Genomic DNA, 19,170 nt, shown 5'->3' on the forward strand with positions numbered 1-19,170 from the left:
GCGAGGAGGGACTGGGCTCAGCTGGGTAGCTGTGACGGAGATGCTGACATCCCCAACAATATATGGCCAGTCTAAACCACGGGATATCTTGTCCTTTTAAGGTGGGCCAAGAGCAAGCATCTGTGCAGCAGCAGCAGCACAGCCCCAGCCTGCCATCAATAGCCCCTGGTGTCACTGAAAAAACAGGGGCTCCTGTGCCATACCAACTGGCTGTGCAGATGCCTGGGCACCCACCCCAAGAGGAGACAATCCGTCTGGTTGTTCCTCTGCACAGCATCACAGAAACAAGCAGGCACATTAGTAACGAGAGGAAGACAGCCACGAAACCATGCGGCCGGGCTGCTCCCTGGCAATTGGTGCCTGCAGCTGTTGGGGAGGCCGGGAGGGAGGGAGGGAGGGAGGGCCTGTCCCTGTCCCCATCTCTGTCCCTCACCCTGATGGCCAGCAGCTCAGCCAAGGGCAGCTTCGGAGCCAGCACTCAAGGTGAAGGTTTAAAGCAAATCTCGGGAGGGAGAAACAAGCAAACATTTCACCCCCTCACACTTGCTCTCTTCACATGTAGCCAGAGCTGCGTGTGTGTGCAGGACGGGTTCAGCAGGGATTACAGAGGCAGGATGAATCACACTGAGGAAGACACAGAAAATCTTCTGTGCTAGTGCCCTGCTTCTTGTGCGCTGCTCTGGTTGCAATTCTCTTCCTCCAAGATGAGTATGTGAAGAGTTTCACAGAGGAACTGAATGCACAGGCAACTTTACAAAAATCATTCTGAAAATAGGATAAGCTAGAGACCAGGAAAAAACTCCTCTTGGAGTAGCTATGTCCCACATGGTGTTTCACCACTCTAACTGCATCCATATGCTAGCAAACACAGGCAAGCCCAAGGGGGAGAGCATCAGTTTGCTTATTGCAGAGCTCCCAACTCATCCTTTGCAGCCCAACCACACTGTCTTTGCAGGAGATGCCAGCGCACACTCTGCTTGGAGCACTGTACCAGGTAGCTTGCCAAAACATTTTATGCTTCACAAGATAACGCAGCAAAATGAGAAAAGAAAAAGTAGAAATTACAGGGATTTAAACCCATTTCCTGGTGGTAGTGTTGTCAACCACTAAGATTTTATCATGAGCCTGTAAAATCTGATGGTGCTACATTACTGCACAAAATCTCAAATTTTTAATGCCAAAGTTCTAGTTTTTTGATTTTTGGAAAAAGGACAAAAACATTACATGCTCAGCAAAATACAAAAAGCAAACTGAAATGAACAGATTAATTTTAAAGCCTCAAGCTTTTCAGGATAACCATGATCTCAAATGCTCAACCTGTAATTTTTTAACATACAGGGATAGCAACACAGTGTCCCTTCTCTACGCAGTACATTTTGTACTCCGGAAAATATACCTTCTAAAACTAAAATGACTTTTTTAAAGAGAGAAAAAAATTGCAATATCTCAGCATGTTTCTAACATTTTATTTAAAAGCCAACACAGCTGCACTTTAATGTTACTTAAAGATGGAAACCTACATCAAATTACCAAATTTGTTTTAAGCAGACTTAACATGCAAATATTTTGAAGATAGAATGATTCAAGAGTTTGAAGCTCTTCTCACTGCTCTTTTCCAGGGAGCATGACTTGCTGACAGGATTAACTACTGCCAGGCTCACGAAGCTGGCAGACAGCTGCCACATGGCAGCCATTTATTACAAAGCTCCACTCCTCTAAAGTTAGGAAAGAGGCAGACCGTTTCATCTGTGTTATCAGCAGGGTTCCTCTGCCCCACAGGCTTTAGTGACTAGGCTTTTTCTAAACAAACACCTCCTTTTCTCCCCCACCTTGTTAACATCATATCTTCCTGTATTCTGTTTCTGGTCAGCACAGAAACTATTCCTCCTATCACATCCTCCAAACAACAAGAACAACAATCTATAACCAAGATAATTTTAAAAGTTCAGAAACACAAATCATATCCCTACCCTCTTCCCCTGAAATACATTTTTAAATTAGGGAGTTTTAGCTTGAGCTTTTCAGAGGGAAAGCACAGCCCACAGGGAGGAGAGAGAGAGAGATGCTGGAGCAAAGAGACTCAGAAGCATGCTGTACAGCCCTCCCTCTCCCACCCATGCTAGGAGGCACTTGTAATGTCAGCCTCCAGCTGCAATATCCCAAGGGCCTACCCAGCTTTTCATGAGCAAGATAACTGGTAGCACTCCTTCTGAGATTGTATCTTCACGCCAAGCAGACTCTGCAGGCCCACAAGCCAAAGCCAACATCTGCCCCCCACCATAAGAGGCACAAGCAGATCTCAAGCCAACCAACTCCTACAGTGTGCTAAGGACCAGGAACAGATATAAACCAGCTACATAATCTCCATGTGATATTAAGCACAGACAACCATCAGCTGACATTGTCCTGATACTGTGAGCCAGAATTAAAAGATACAAACTAGCGGTTTTAATTTTACAGGGGGTTATTCTAGATATGTATTTGCCACAGATGCTAAAACACCAAAGATCACTCAGACTGACGTTTATTGCTCCGTCCAGGTGAGGGAGAAATCCAGCCTTCAGAAAAATAGCTCTCTCCCACCACCTATGAACAAGGTGCCACAGGTTTTGTGAGCACACCCAGTGGCTTACACCCACTGGCCAGTAGCCTTTGGGCTTGTTTACAGAGCTCTAAATTCTGAAATAAAAGGTTTCTTTCTTGGTTTAGTTAGGTAAATTAATTACAACAATAGATAGTGCTGGCAAGACTCTCCAAGCTGAGATTCACACAGGGAAGCCACTTAAAAAATTTTAAACAGCAGAGCTACTTGCCAGTGGTACTCTTCAGTATGAGTTTTCTTTCTATTTTGAAGTAGATGCAGTGCAAGTAACCTGTGGGAGGTGCTTCCAGCACACTGACAAAACGAAACAGCATCTGTTCATCAAAATAAATGTGCAACACACATGCAAAGAAAGGGCACAGGGATCTTGTTCATCAATTTCTCATGGCATTCAGAAGTCACTCAGCTTTATCAGAGAGTACAAGAAGCCTTCTCAGGAACAATATATCTCTATCTGACCTGAAAAAATATGTGTTTTCAAAACAAGAACTGCATACACACACACACACAAATCCCCCTTCATCCACAACCATATCCAGCTGCTGACCTTCTGAGTTCCTTGTACTATAGTCTATGCTCTGGGACTTTAAAAGCCTAGCAGGCATTTCTAAAGGATTTCACAAAGTACACTGGCCTGGCCTTGTAAAAGCTCATGAGGAATCCATGAAGGTCATCGTGCAGCTTAGACAGTCTGCAAACAGCATAATCCACGTGCTGGTGAGGTAAGAAATGACCAAAGTCGGGCGGATAGGCCTGAAGACTTCTGCAAGGAATGTTTCCTCCAACAATGCTGTAAACCCTGGAGGAAATGCCTGCTGATCTTCAAAGCCCTTCAGTAGGAACAGCCTTAAGTTTCCTGAACATGAGCATTCTGGTTGCAAGGCCACAATCCTCTTAGGCATACAGAGAAAAACATAAAACCAAAGGAAATAAAAAAAAAAATTAAAATCCACTAAGGTTAATAACTGCAAATAAGCAGCAGGACTGACCCTCTACTTTGCAACGAGCTGTCGGATCCATCCAGCAAAGTTTTGATGTTCCTCGGCACAACAGCCACACGGATCAAGCAGCAGCTTACAATCTCTGCAGCTTTCCTTTTTCTACTCCAGGCAGTCCTCCACACGTGCAGACTCCTGGACAGCAATACTCAGTTGTTCGGACTACGAGGGGATGCTACAGCTGTGGCTGCTGCACAAGGTGTCCACCGTAACTATATCAAGGCCCCTGCAGTGTGCTGCACTGCCAGCAGAATTTTAGGTACAGCCTTCAGTTGCCTGACGGGTTTCACAGGCGACCATGAGTAAAGGGGAGTCTGGACACCTGCACACTGCAAAGAATTGCAGGAAGTTTATTTCAGGAACGCTGGGGAAAAAAAAAAAAAAAAGAACAGACAAAATTGTGAACAGGTTTCTTCAGTAAGTGAAGTTTCAAGTTGCTATTCCTCGAACCAAAAACGTCTGCTGCTAGTACAAAACCACCCTCTCCTTCCAAAAATCCAATTCTACTGCTAGTGCTTCACACTTTTCCATGAAACAGATGATACAGACAATTCTTGAAACAATTCACATATGAAAAGGGAAATTAATTTCCTTCTTCTGACTCTATTGATAAATATTTAACAAAAGCATTAGCCTGAAACAAACTAGTATGAACTATGTACAGGTTCAATCCAATTCTGGATAAAGTAGTAGTTGCAAACAGAGAAAAATGAACCAACAGCAACAAAAGTGATCAAGTGGCCTGTTCACCTACCCCAATTTCTGCAGGAGGACAGCAAGAGTCTGCCAGTGGAAACTTGACTAATCACTTTCAAATATGCACATATAGCAAAGCAACATTGAAATATCATCATCAGACCTATGATACTGAAAATCACACTTCTTTTGAGGAGTGATGCTTCCACATTTACATTTTCTGAGGCATATAAACATACACCCCCACACAGCCACCTTCTTTTAATTCTAAGTATGAAACTGCCTTCCTTTAAAGTTTTAAGCCAATATACACTATAACAATATTTTTATTTACATCGATCTTGCTAAGGTCACTTAGAATATACAACCAGAAGTGAAAAAAACCTTAAGTATTTTAAAAGAACCGCAAAATTAAAAAAAACCCTGATATATTATTAATTGATTATGTTATAACTCTTTCAAGGAACAAACTGTTATTTCTACCCAACTGAGAGATTCAATCCTCCAAATTTCACACAAAAATCGTGTTCATTCAGAGCAAAAGTAAAGGACAAAGAAACCTCAACACGAGAACTCATATTTTCACTCAGATGCTAAATAGCAGGAGCTGTTTTCCACTTCCACTTCTTTGCAGTAAGTTTTATATGTCTCATGGAACTCAACCATTCAATACAAAAAGATACAAGAGAAGAATTCAGGCAATCAGTAGCTACCTCAACCTGTACAGCAGACAAGCATGTATTATATATTATGAATGAGTTAAAACAGGAAACTGAAAGGAGAATGCAAGCAAAACCACTAGTTAAATGAATTATTTTTTTACAGTAAGGTAAAAACTTTTCCGAATCTACCCACTCATTTCACACATAGTAACATGCAACTATCATTCTACCAAAAATTAGAAAAGAGTTACCACCAGATTTGTTTCATTCATTTCTTCGTGTGAACTTCAAAATGGGGTTTCTGAAGCTAGAAGATTTTGCCATCCCTATCTAGTAAGAGCTGAAGACAGAAATTGGCCCTTTCCTTATCTCTTAGGGTCTGGCATGCCATGGGGGCTATGAAGGTAGGCACTTTCATAAGCAGAAACATGTTCAGTGTTTTCACACCAAACTTGAAACAATATTCAATATAAATTTGACATAAAAAAATATGAGAGCTTACAGGTTCAAAAGAGTCTCAGTAAATACACCCCTTTAAACTTCCTAAAATCTCCAAACATGGACAATTTCTGATGTAACAAGGTCTTTAAAACAGCAGTAAGCAAGCTCCCTGAAGGGTGGGGTAATTGGGAGGGTTATCACACCTCTGGGGAAGTCACAGGCTCTATCTTGGCAGTGTTTCATCCCCTCATATACCCAGGGGACTGATTAGTTCATGATAAGCAATTAGGCACCCCAGGGAGGACGGTTAACCGTCTTACCAAAACAAAAAGGCTGCACAAATGTAAGTCTCATTAGATTAAAGAAACACTATCTGCAGAACTGCAAATTTGTGTTTATTCCCTTCTACTGGAACTTGCAAGTACTACATTTTGCCTACATATGGCACACACAGATCTCAGAAATCCCAAATTTGAGCACGTACTTGATGCTAAATTGGTAACAAATGCTCTGAAGCTAGTTCTTTCCCAAGACACTAGTGCTGTGATGCAGGAAAAAAGGAGGAGGGACGGAGGGGAGGAATACAGTAAATACTGATTAGAAGATTTGAACTAGCAATCTCATTCAATTAAATTCTCTTCCTCATTGTTGAAATAGTTCCTAACCAAGGATGAGCTGCAGAAAGTGGGTCCTGGAAAGGCTATACATGGCTGAATGCTGATTGAATTTTAGAATGAGACCCCAAGTCAGCAGCAGACCCACCATTACATGCCTTGCTCCCAAAAAAAATGTCTGGGAAGCTCCTGCCTGCTGTGGGGCTTGTGGTGAGGCACCTACGCATATCACAGTCCTACCCATGTTAAATCTTTATCTCTGATGAAGCAGAGGGACAAATTCATCTTTTGCCAACTGATGTAAAGCTCCAACACACCCCAATATGGCTGTTCCTGACTTACATCAGGCTCAATGTATTTCAAAGTACTTCGATGGCTTAAAATATGAAGGAATGCTTTTCAATTAGGTGACCCCCTGTCCTTTTCTGCTCTTTTATCTTTTTTTAACAGTTTGCCATCCAGTGATAGGAGGGAACCCCAGCTGCATAGCCTGAGCTTTTATCTTCTGCTGACCATGCAACAACACAAAGCTCAGTGCTGGATTTCCTGCTGCTTGCCGAAAGGGGCTGTTCAGCTTGTTTAAATATTACTTGCCTTGGGAGCCTTGGAGTTGTGCCCAAGCACTGTACTGTATCTTCCCAGCATCCATTTCAGCATGTACTTTAAAGGTCTTCAGGTTCCATGTACTATGCTCCCTCTCTGCTACGGGAGGAGTCTCCTGACTCCAGAAAAGAAAAGAAACCCCATTCAACTCCTCCCTCTCTCCCCATTTTCCCCACTAATCCCTCTGCCTCACTCCATTACGTAGGTAACAGAAGTCCATGTTCATCCCAAAAGCATGCAAACACATTTAGTCCTGTAAACTGAACCAACTGCAACCAAGGTAAAAGACATTTTGGTACAAAAGGCTACAGCTAGGAAGAAATCAGATGCCATGTGTCCTGTACAGCAAGCTACCAGCGTGCAGTGAGCAAGCAACCAAGAAAGTACAGCAGCAAAAGTGGATTGAGTACAGCAGCCTCCTGCCATACTAAATTTATAGTCTCCACTGTGGATTTTAGAAAAAAAAGAATCTTTTTTCTAAAGGTTGTTATACACAACCTTCTCTGAATTTGCAAGCTTAACATTAAGGCGCTTTCCTATGCCATCCAGAGCAGTGATGAAAAAACCCCACGGTTTTCACAAAACCAGAAAGGATATTCCAGCCTATAGGAATTCTTTCAGAAGCCCTCCTTTTCACAATTACCGTGCCAACGGGAGGCTGAAGTCTGGCTACAAGGTCAGGAGGAGATAACCTTGGCCAATAGAAATTATTTGCATCAGCCCAAAGGCAGCACCAGGCCACCCATTAAGCAGCCCAGCAGGCCTCACTGTTAACCTGTGAGCAGCCAGAAACAGCTGATAGGAATGGAGAAGCAGGAGGTAAAAATCCAGATTCACAATCTATCCATGAGAGCTGTGGACACAGCCATTTGAATCAAGAAAACTTCAGTAAATACTGACTGTGAGAACTGTCCTGTAAGAAGATGTCTCTCATTTGCCATGGCAGCTGGGATGCAGAAATACATGCACCCCCACAAGCTGATGCAGGATTGCAGGAAACTCAAGGCTAGAAGCGAAAACCTGCTTTTAGTCCATTCTGCTTTGCCTCAGCCTTCAGCGTACAGACTGATTTAACCTGATGTAAGCCACAGCTGTCATTCAGAAGGACAGACTGCCAGTCCTTACTTTACCCCACAGCTCTGGCCACGTGTTCTCCCTCCGGCCTCATGCCAGTTCTAGAGTTTGAACAACCACATGGTGATCCAGGATCATGGAACAGATCTGAATTGAGATTTGTGTTTGTCTGTGTTTGGTTTTTGTTTGTACTTAAAAATGCACATACATACAGTTTCATCAACAGCCTTCACACATGGGAGCTGAGACATAGTCAAATTACACCCTCTATTTGAGTGAGAGATGAGAGACCTGAGCAAGAATGTTGTTGGTAACTCTACTCCTGCGGTGCTGCAGTACCAGGGAAAGATGAAAAGATGTAGTGGAACGAACCCACAACCGGCTCCATCTCCAGACTCCCTCCTCCCGCTCCCCCCTCCCTCCCTCGTCTCCAACTCAGAGCTCACTTGCAGCATCTCTGCCATAAAAACATCTAAAAATATACCTGAAGTTCAGTTTTCTGATTAATCCCAGTGAAAATAAGTTCACAATAAAATAAACTACCACATTAAAATGTCTCTACCGCACCTCTCCCATGGCATCCCTGGATGAGGAGAGTAACAGAGCAAGAGCAGTCTTAGGCAATGAGCTAGTACTTTTCTGCTTACCTATCCAATTTTTCCTACATCAAGAACTGGGTGTAACTTTTGCACAGTGCTAAGCACAAAACAAACACAACTCGAAAATATCCACCTCCCTTCCCGCACATGGCTGAACTAAGCCTAATTTTAAACTCATTTGTTTGTTTGTAAACTTTTGTCAATGACCCTTTCCCCATGCACAAAGACAAAATTTACCCCCTCCAATACCACTCATGCTTCATTAAATCACATCAGTAACAATGCTGAAACAGCCTGCCACCGTGTGCCACATGTACCAACCACAGCTCCAGAGCCACCAGCAAGTAGGGCAAGCAGCTCACCTGGAGTCCCCAGATACTTTAGAAACAATATTTACAAACCTTGGGCCCTTGGATTTAACATACAGCACAGTGGGAATGGTACACATGCTTCCACAGGGGCAGCTCACCTCCTAAAGAGATTGGTGTTTATTGTAAAATGCATCACCTTAAGGGGATAGGATGGGACAGAAGTAGAGAAAAGAAACCAAAGCTGCAGAGGGACAGGACGTGTTGCCCCTGAGCATGTCCTCAGGCACTGCTAGCTCACATTGCTGGCACCATCTGATCTCTCAAAGCTAAACATGGAATGTAGGTAGCAAGTCATAACGCTGTGCAGGCCTGGAGACGTGACCCATCAGCTGTTTCTGCATTATAATTATTGCACTGGGGCACAGTAGGACCCAAAGTTTGCCTGGGCAGATTTCTGCAAAGTTCTGGCTTGTTAGAAATGACAAGAAAGGTCACATGCTGCTTTCAGATTTGTGATTACAGTCACTTTTCTGCAGGACTGGCATTCCCTGTTTAAAATCCTCGGTCTGCAAGAGAAGTGGAAGGCCCAGAACTGCTTCATGTTATTCAAAACTGCATTAAGAAGTGAGATTGTACAGAACTGTGATCTCCCTCACCCCCCTTCATAAGACAGCCAGGAGTTTCTCACAGATGCAGTGAAGCAGCAACTCCTGAATCACGGTTCTCTGCATTTCTCAGCTGATCTTGGTCATTTCCCCTTCAGGCTACTCCTGCTCCCAGGCTTTCTCTCACTCTCTTTTTATTTTTAAAGTTTCTGTTACTAATAAAAAAATTATTGCAATACCATCATTTCCTTGTATTATCATATTCTCTAGTGAACTGATTAATTCTCAGAGTGATCCTGACCCTCAGCTCCCACTGGGCCTCAAGTGATGCAAAAGGCTTCTTTCAGATTCTCCTCCATTTTATTTTTGTCCCAACATGCACAGGACTCAGTTTTGCAACTCTAGACTTAAAATGCAAATATCTTCGCTTTCAGGAAATCTGATTGTTTCTATAACATGCTCACAATTAAGCAAAGCTCAAAGAGTACAAGTCAGTAAGGAAATTATTTTATCCAATATACATTCAATACATTGCACTGTCCAGACTTTGCTCTGTAAGTAAACTTTAAATTATTAAGAGCCCAGTTTTGTCAGGCAGTGACATGAAGTTTAGTGCAACGGGTAATGGAGAAGCCTTTAACAAACCTGTAGAAGGACAACAAAAGCCTACAGCAGTACACAACTGCAGCATTTCTGTTACACAAAACACAGTAGACACTGCAAATCTGGGTAGCACAGCCCTTTCCAAGTGACTGCCTTTAGAAGATTTGCAGACTGGAGGGATGCTTTCAAGGAGGCCACCTTCAGCTACATCAAGCTTCCTGTTTGACACCATGTGGACTCACCCTGCCCTCCCACCTATCCCTCAACCAAATAAAATAAAAATCTTAGCACTATTTGTGTATTTCCCAACCAAGATGCACTCAAAGCAAAATCACTGTGAGGGCCAAACACTACAGGGATATTGCCCGAACTTCTAAGGCGCTATTTTTTGCAAGAGCAGAGAGGTATTGGGATGCCAGGTGGTTAATGGGGAGATGGACACAAGGAAGACATCAGTAAGTGATGAACAAGTCTGTAGGTCAGAAAAGGCCACTTGAGGTTAAGAGACCAAAAGCTCTGTTAGCACAAGAAGAGCACCCATCTCTAAGAAACCACTTTCTCCTACTCTCCCCATCCCCTCCCTGATACCCTTCTCCCTACTGTAACTCAGAACAGCAAGGCAAGTGATGTCTAACCATGCACCAGAAGAACTGGCTAATATATTGTCACCCAGCATGAACAAAAACCACCATTGAACCCTGCTAGTGGTTTACTGCAAATTTTTGCTTTACTGACGGTATTACACTGCCAAGGGTTCCCTTGTCTTTGCACACACACTGCCCTCTCACAAACGCCAAATCTGCTCAAACCCAGATTTACAAATACATGCACAGATATTCTACACATCTGCTTCCACCTGGTGGATTACCAGAGATGGAGACTGCAGCATTTTTTAAACAAAGTGTAAACCCACCTCTAAAATTAGTTGCATGGTAATTCTGTGGGCTAGTGGAGAGGGGCAGAGAGGTCGGGCTCAGGGGCAAGGGAGAAGTTTGCAAGAAATGGAATAAGAATCACTGAACTGTTTAAACCATTTTTCAATTCAGTTTTTCCCTCTTGGAAAACAAACAAAAAAGGGATTTTCTTTCATCTTGAGGAGTTCTTTAAAACAGAAGAGGATAGAACTATTCAATATTGCTCTGGGGTGCTTAACATGAATAAATAACTTCAATCAAGTGTCTCGTTAAAGAACTTAAAATTCTCTTTCCACAGTCCCCCCTTCCATAATCAAGCAAAAAAATATATATTTTACATATACCTGATATATAATCAAAACAAACCCATAAAGTAATTTATTGCTAGCCATAACTACAGAAAGCAGGGGTTCTTTTAACACTTTAGCAAAGCAAATGAGAAATGACAGGGAGTATACTGAGAAACTCTCTGTTGTAAATTCTTTCATGTCTGGTTTCTAAAAATTTTCTTGCCATGATACCTGCAAATGCAGCTTTACAGTAACTTCCAGTTCCATTTTCATACACGTATTTTTAAATATAGCAGCAGCCTTTGCCCTGTGTATTGACCACCAGGGGTATTTCATTCTCTCTGGTCAAGGTTTGCAGGAAAGCTGACTGGAGATCCTAGAGGTGTGGCACATTTCTTTTTTGCTCTAAATACTTCTGACTGGAAGCAAAGGTAAGTATCACTCCAGCCTCAATCTGTTTCCCTCTTGCACCCATAGCAGGTTAGTAAGATACAGTCAACAGGCTACTGCAAATTACATTTAAGGGCTCATTACAAATCAAGGCCTCAGTCTTGCTAATGAACGGATACTAATAGGTTCATTCTGTGGAGGAGAACCATTAGCTTCAGTAGTGGTCCCTAAATCAGGAAATTTGTTTACATCACACGCACAAGTATTTACAATCTTCTGGGCCCTTGTTTTTATTTAGGAGACCAGTGGTGTTTGGCAAGGAGTGCAAATCTTGTCCAACAACTTTCAAGCTACCCTTACTCCACATGGAGCAGAAGTGCCTACAGAGTAAAGCACTTTCACAAGAACAGTGTTTTCATCTTACACTAATCCCTCTACCAGGAATTCTATACCTGTACCTGTACATCACAGTGCAAGAGAAACAATCACGCATTCCCCACATATGTTTTGCACCTGAAAGAGTGGACAAATACAGAGATATATGTACAACATCACTAAAGTGCTTACTCAAGATGTGGGACTAGGTTACCAAGTTCAGTCTTTACAGAGCTGAAATTACCTACTCTGCACGCAAGACAAACATGGGGATGCTTGGTTTCCACTGGATCATGCACAGCCCCTTTTACTTCCGAATTACAAAAGACATTAGGACCAGACCACACTGGAGAAATCACCATTGCTGTTATCAGCGATGATAACAAAAAACTTATTCAATTGATGGCTACAATTCCAATCTCCCACCCACTTTGTCTTTCTCAAATCTCAATGCCCCAGCATTATAGCTTTGAGAACTTGAAGAACAGGTCAATGTTTTTCCCCTTTGTTAGGGATTCAACGTTTGCTGTTGTTTTTTTTCTATTTTCTATGAAAAAGGGGAACATGAAAGTAATTCAAAGCCTGAAGTCGCTTTTCTCTCATCTTTATTCTCAGAAATGGCTGAAGAAATTTTTTTTACTACTTACTTTTCTTTCAAAAGCAAATGTGGCCTGAAGCTAAACACCTGACATGCAGTGTTTAAGCACAAATGGTTAAAGCTCTGTAGAGCCACATGCAAGAGAAAGCAGGGGCAGTAATAAAGCTGCCTGGTGATCTCCAATTGGAAATCCTCCTGGCAGCCCAGATTCTGACTGAACTTACTGACATTCTCTCTCCATTCCTCTCCCTGATGACTCTCTCACTACACCTGGAAATTTGAAAGCTGACTAAGCTCCCTGAAAACTGGTCTGGTTAGCCCCAGTCACCCCTGCTCCAAAATGGTGAAAGCAGACAGTGTGATATCTCAGCAGATGAGGTCTGAGACTAAACTGGTGGATTTGGCAGCAAACATTAAAGGTACCTTCTTTTCTCGAGTTCAGTTGCTGTCATGGACCCTCATTCTAAAAGTCAAGAGAGATTTTCAATGTGTTTTTGGGCTTGCTGACTTTAAGCCCACAGGATAAACTCCACTTGAGATTGTTCACAACTCAGAAAATGTTTGGAGAAAGGAAGCAGAAAAAAGCTTAAATTCTCTCACAGTCACATAAGCCCAAGAGCCACAACCTTAACACCACCAGTTTCCCATCTCAGTAAGTGTCTTGCAATACTTGTTTTTGTAATCGTTTTCCATGCTGTCTACACAAAAAAAGTACCTCAGAAGCCAGAATCACTACATTCCTCAAACATGGACCCTTTCCAGACTCACCCCAAACCTTTCTGTGCTTAAGGTCCTATACACACATGAACACACAGCTCATTTACAGGCCCAGCAGTTAAATCACCTTCAAGTCGCCCTAATTTTGAGGCTGAACACTTCCTAAACTTGTGCATCCCTGACGGCTGTCTGAGGGAAGGCAGGCTGCCTCCTGCTTCCTCTGCATTCCCTGCTGGCAGGGCAGGACTGCAGCGCGGCCTATCCATGCTGCTGTGCCCTAACCACGCCGCTGTGTCCCTGCGCACACGGGGGCCATCACGGCCCCCGCTGCGTACACAGATCCCTTCTTCACGAGAAATTCAGTGACAAACTGCCTGCTTTCCAGTTTTTCCTTTTCAACTCTTTTTTTTTTTTAGGACAAAGACACCTCCTCACCCTCATTTCCTCATCACCTCTGCTCAGAAAGCTGGAGGCTCACTGATCCCACAGTAGACGGCAAGGCCTTTGAATGAGTGTCTGTTAGGTAATGTTCAGACAGGGCACACATCACAAACTCTCTTCCAGAAACTTTAAAATCCAAAATGCAAATGGCTCCACCCATCACCTTGAATGCTGCCAGGCAGTAAAAACACTAATAAAAGAAGTCCCAGTAGGAGAAGTCTCTGGCTACCTGCCTGGGGTCTGATGACTGCCTTGAGAGGAAAGGATGTGATCCAGCCACCACTGGTGGTTGCTTCCTTCAGATCCTCCAGCAGGTCCTGCCCTACAGACCAGGCCCTGTGTTCAGCTCTCCTGGGTTCCTACATTTCTCAGGCATAACAAACAGTAATGGCAGAACATCAGTAAGAGCCACCCCAACTCAACAGTGACCATGTCCTCGTATCACCCTGCCGCGATGCCACAGACATCCTGGGGCTCAACACTACCAACTCCGAAGTACATCCTCTCTGACTACGTCAAAACAAACCCCGTTTTGGAAAGGTTTTTAAGAAGAAAAAGTCATAGTCCTAATTTTTGTGCAAGGAACAAACCCTGCAATACCTGCCTTGTGTGCTTCAGGCCCTGAAAGCTGCCAGAAACAGCTGAAGGATGGAGGGAGAAGGAAGATTTTTGTGATGAATTCTCTTTTCAGGAAGTTTTAGAAATAACTGTACAATCACGCAGATGCAATGCATTCCTCAAATACGGATGAAAACTCAGAACAGGAACTATTTTAAAAATCACTATGGCTTTAGGTTTTATAATAATTTACTGGCTTGACTGCAAAGGATAAATGGTCTCCTGTAATAGAAAATTACTTTTCAACTTCAATATATAATTAACACCAGAATTGGTAGCTTTACATCTTTCCTATGTATTTGTATAATAGACTCTATGGCACAAACACAAGGATGCCTACCTGTAAGGTTCATAACCACACCTCTGCATTAAAAAGATTACTGAGCAGTCTAACAAAAGGGTGTTTACTTTTAGTGCACCCTGATTCTGTATCACTCAGCCCATTTGCAATCTGTAACACTGATATCACTCGACTGATATTTACTGATATTTGAAGACAAAGGGACCATGTTTCTCCCTCAACCAGATTTAATAAATCCACAAAAGTAAAAACAAAACAAGTCAAGAGACAGGAGAATCAGGCCTTTGGGATGCTATACTACTGCCTTCAGTGTGGCTAATTTTGATGAGCTTGTTGAAGCACAGCCTTTAGCCAAGTGCTTTTTCATACAAACATCCACAGCTCAGAGACGATTAATCACCATTTATTACTCACCTTCTGGCAACACCCACTCTAAGCTAGGCACCATCCAGACACATTAAGACAGACAGTCCCAGTCTGAAGGCTTTGTGGTAAAAGAAAGCCATTTCCGAGCCCCGATGCTGATGCAGAGACATTTACAGACCCCCCTGGTACTCAGCACAGCTACTGGATCTGCCAGAATAAAGGTGCTGGCAGGAATGCTTAATCACAAATATCAATCTTTCAAAAAGGGACAAGGTACGTATGAAATACATTGGCTATACCTACTTTTCAGTACCTGTCAACTGCTACTGGTGTACAAGTAAGCCTCGTGAAAGGATTTTGCTGAAGAAAGAGGGTGAATCTTCATCGATTTATCTATGAGAGCCCCTCACTTGGTACAGGAAAGTAGTTATTCTGTTCTTCTGCAGCATTAGTAACTTCTCAAACAAAGAAGCCTGATTGAGGCAGACAGTGAGGGGCTTATCAGCTTAGGAAATGGGAAGGATGGTCCAATTAACTGCCAAGCAGTCAGACATAATTCACTCTGACCAGGCCAATGAGAGACGAGTCCCAGAAATGCATGTCCTGTTCATTTATGTAACACCCAAACATTCCCCCCTGCAAAGGCTTCCCTTCTGGAAGCACTGCCTAAATAAGGAGCAAGCCTCTATAAGAAAATCCACCTGTATGAGCATCCATAATGAGCATCCAAATCCACCTGATTAAGCAACCATCTCAGTGGTACAGGAGGCATTGCTAGTCACCACACTGCTGAACTCAGGCACTAACAGGCATCACCAAGCAGACAGCCAGAATGCTCTGTGCAAGGTTACCTGGGGTCTACACCACTGCGCTGTCTTCTCACACATCAACAAACGACAAGATGTAGAAGGCACAAAAAAGAAAAACCCCATCCTGGTGTAGGTAGGAAGGATTCAATATAATTTTCCTGAGCTACTTCTGCCTAGCACAGAAATAGCCAGATGTTATTGAAGTAATTTCACAACGTTAAAAACAAACAAAAAAACCTGAAGGCAAACTGTATGTAAGACCTGATTAGCTGTGAATCCAGCCACAGTGCTGCTCTTTGTGCCCTCTGCCATGCTTAGTACCCTGCTAGCACAGGGTAAACAGAAAGAAGGCCAAGAGAAAGAGTTAAGGGGAGAAATTCTACAAAAGATGCTAGAATGAAAAGAGAGAGTTCTCAGTTAACCAAAGCTTTAACTTGGGATCCATAACCTAGGATGAAGCAGGCATTTAAAGTTGAGAGAGGAGAAAAAAGAAAAAAAACCCCCATGTCCCCAAAAAACTGATTAGTAAACACAACCATCTGATGTTTAGGGGAAGCGTGGAACCTTTATTGTGCAAAAAAATGCACATGTGGGATCTGGTCCATTCTCTGATACGTTACCTTGTTTTGTGTAATCCTCTCCATTTTTAAGTGCCAGACTTAAGACTGCCACAGTCAGAAAAGCATGCCATGAGCAGGAGAGTAAAAAAACCGAGTTGTGTGGAATATTTATGTTACATATGGCAACATCCTATTTGTCAGGCAGTTACCAGGAGCTAAGGAATCTGTGTGGTACCAGCAAATTTGCCTTGCAGCAGGGTGTTAGAGCAAGCACAAAACAGACTATATATGGTATGTTTACTGAATGATTAGGCATAAACATGTTACAGAAGAAATGATGTCCTGTATTAGATGCTGGGCTTCCTGCTGCAAGGCAAGCCATCCTGCTCAGAAAGCAGTCTCACATATTCCTCATCTGCTTCTGGCTGAGAGTGCCAGTGAAACCTCTAGAAAACAGGAACAGGTTATGTGGCAAGTAATGATTAACTATGTGGAGGATCAGCCCTCTAAGCTCCACCCGCCAGCATTCCCTGTCTCCTTGCTGCTCTTCCTCCCCCACTGCTTTTCAGCTGGGACTGTTTGCAGGGGAAGCGGAGCCAGTGGAGGGGATGAAGGCACTCACAGGCACATGCCGCACTGAGCGCTGCCTCTGCCACAGGATGACGGGCACGGACAAGTGCACCCTCTCTTTCTTCAGAAACAGCTGGCAGCAGGCGAGCGAGCACTGCAACCATCCATCCGCCTGCCCCACGTCCAAACCCAGCTGGCACAGGACTATTTCATAAGGGGGAGGAGGGGGGAAAATCCTGAAAGGGTAGAGGGAGGAGGGTGTACTGAAGATGCCTTAAAGCGCAGAAGAAGGTTCGTATCTGGCTTCTGCGTCCTGCCTAACCTGTTTTGTGGCATGTTCCGGTTAACTCTCCTTTTGGTCGAGGTTGTTCGTTGTTTTTCTTTCGGCATCCAAAGCCAAGCTGCAGCCCCTTCTCTCCTCTGACTCCTTTCACGCTCCATCACACTCCAGTACAAACATGGGCACACAGAACGTAGATGCCAGAAAACAAAATGCTGAGTTCATCATAGACTGAAACTGGATGCAGAGGTTCTTTACTGGAAGGAACTGGATCTTCCTTGTCAACTCACCAGGACCATCAGCCCTCAGGTGCCAGACTTCTCACCTTCATCACTGCTTTTTGACATTAGCAACTCATCAAAAAAACTTTTAACTACACAAAGTGGTAAGGGGGTGGAAAAACAAAGGGCAAAAAAGTCCCAAACCTCAAAACACACACCTGGAAGACTGCGTGCCACACAAATCTAACCAAAGTGCAGTGCAGGAGCAGCAGCAGTGATCACAGCACCAGGACATACCATCACCACCACAGCAGATTGATGCCTTCACTGTGTACAGTATTCACAGGGTTAATGAGCAGCCCAAAGATGAGAAATAAACCTGCTGATCAACAAAAGCATCAAGTCCAAGCAGTGCTGGGTGGTTTCTGACAGGATCAGTAACAAGTGACAAGAATTTGGTGGTGGTTCAGTAGTTCATTTTAAGCAGCAGATACATTAATCATGGGAATGCAGTAACAAAAGAATCAGGAGCAAAAGCATGCTTCAGAAAGGAGGACCCCCTAAAAGCTCAGCAGCACACACATACTCCTCTGTCATGTGCTAAATAAACTTAGAGAAGCCAGCAAAGAAGAAAGATTATTCCATGACCTCCAGAGCACAGCAAATCCCTCAGAGCAATGAGTGCTAGGCATCAGAAACTTCCTGGTTTCCAGGCCGTTGTTTCACATGTTTTCTGGGGAGTTTGCATGCTGTGGGAAAGATTCCCAAGTACACTGAAAGCAAGCCTGAAACATCCCCTTCCACTCCCACAGCAAGTATGCAGTCCATAAAAGATTAAAATGTTGGAAACATATGCTTGAGCAAAGATTCCTCTTTTTTTAAAAAAAACACATCAACCATTTAGCAGTTGATGCATTTATCAAAATATTTTGCCATCCCTTTTTTAAGACAGCAAGGTGGGGGGCAGGGAGATGGAGCAAACAAGCAAGAGCATGTGAGACATGTGCAATCTGAAACCTGAACACCGTTTTACAGATGTATTTACTATCCTGCTTTTCTTTGGGGGCTTTTCAGGCCAGGGAGGCTTTTGTCTCTGTGCTATATGCCAGCCAGCTCATAACAAATGAACAATCACAGAGTAAGCAGATCTGGCTCCTTCTCTGAATCTACTGGGATGCTGAGGCATGAAGATGGGCTTGAAAAAACTGTTCGACTATGAGCCTGATCAACCCCTTTGGTCACGCGAGCGCCTGAAGTCTGGTACAATTATTAACTGTGCTGCAGTCACATGAAAGAGAACAAGCTTCCCCCTCCCACCCTCATCCCACGGGTAACATTATGTGGGCAGTAAATATATGAAGGAACATGGTGAGGCTGGGGGGTATATGTAGAAGCCTCCACAGAAAGGAGGTTTCATAGCTGTGCATTTTATTATTTCTTTTTGGTGGACGAATTATGGACATTACAGGCAAGCCTGACTGATGCCCAGACACGTTTGGGTACCCAAAGGAGAGTGAAGTGGGGAATCCTAATCTCTACTCAGTGCTGCCTTCATTCAAGAGGGAAAATCATAGGTGTTTCCAATTTTCCCCATTTCTTAAACACCATGATGATGGAGCATGGAAAATATTTTTACTAAAGTACAAATGAGTAATTTCTAAACTGGTGGGCTTGCTTTTGAGGTGTTCTTATTTGTTGGAGGGGATTCAACAGGTATGAGAGAAGAGAGATGGGAAAAAGAGAGTACTGTGCTTCTAAAGAGAAACTCTTGGCATTGGGACAAATGAGGCAGGCAGTGTTGACTAAAACCCTAAGCTGTGATTCAGCTGTTGGGACCAGAGTCTCATGGAACCTCCCTTCCTTACAGCTTGCACTCACATAACTAAGAATGGAGATGGCACTTTCCAAAAGC

General features: G+C 43.3%; 1 protein-coding gene across 8 annotated transcripts in view; it reads right to left on the reverse strand.

Annotated features, from left to right (window-relative positions):
• The window catches only part of RREB1 (ras responsive element binding protein 1), a 122,317-nt gene that overhangs the window by 73,177 nt on the left and 29,970 nt on the right, over window positions 1–19,170 (reverse strand). For 2 of the 8 annotated variants that reach the window (XM_054633046.2, XM_054633054.2), the window contains one exon: window positions 3,592–3,964. The exons of the other annotated variants lie outside the window; for them this stretch is intronic. In XM_054633046.2, the coding sequence (XP_054489021.2) occupies window positions 3,592–3,622 (31 nt within the window). In that variant the 5' untranslated portion in view covers window positions 3,623–3,964. The remainder of the gene's footprint in view (window positions 1–3,591; window positions 3,965–19,170) is intronic. 8 annotated transcript variants of the gene reach the window in all.

This window comes from Agelaius phoeniceus, chromosome 1 (genome assembly GCF_051311805.1).
Source record: "Agelaius phoeniceus isolate bAgePho1 chromosome 1, bAgePho1.hap1, whole genome shotgun sequence".
NCBI classification, from domain to species: Eukaryota; Metazoa; Chordata; class Aves; order Passeriformes; family Icteridae; genus Agelaius; species Agelaius phoeniceus.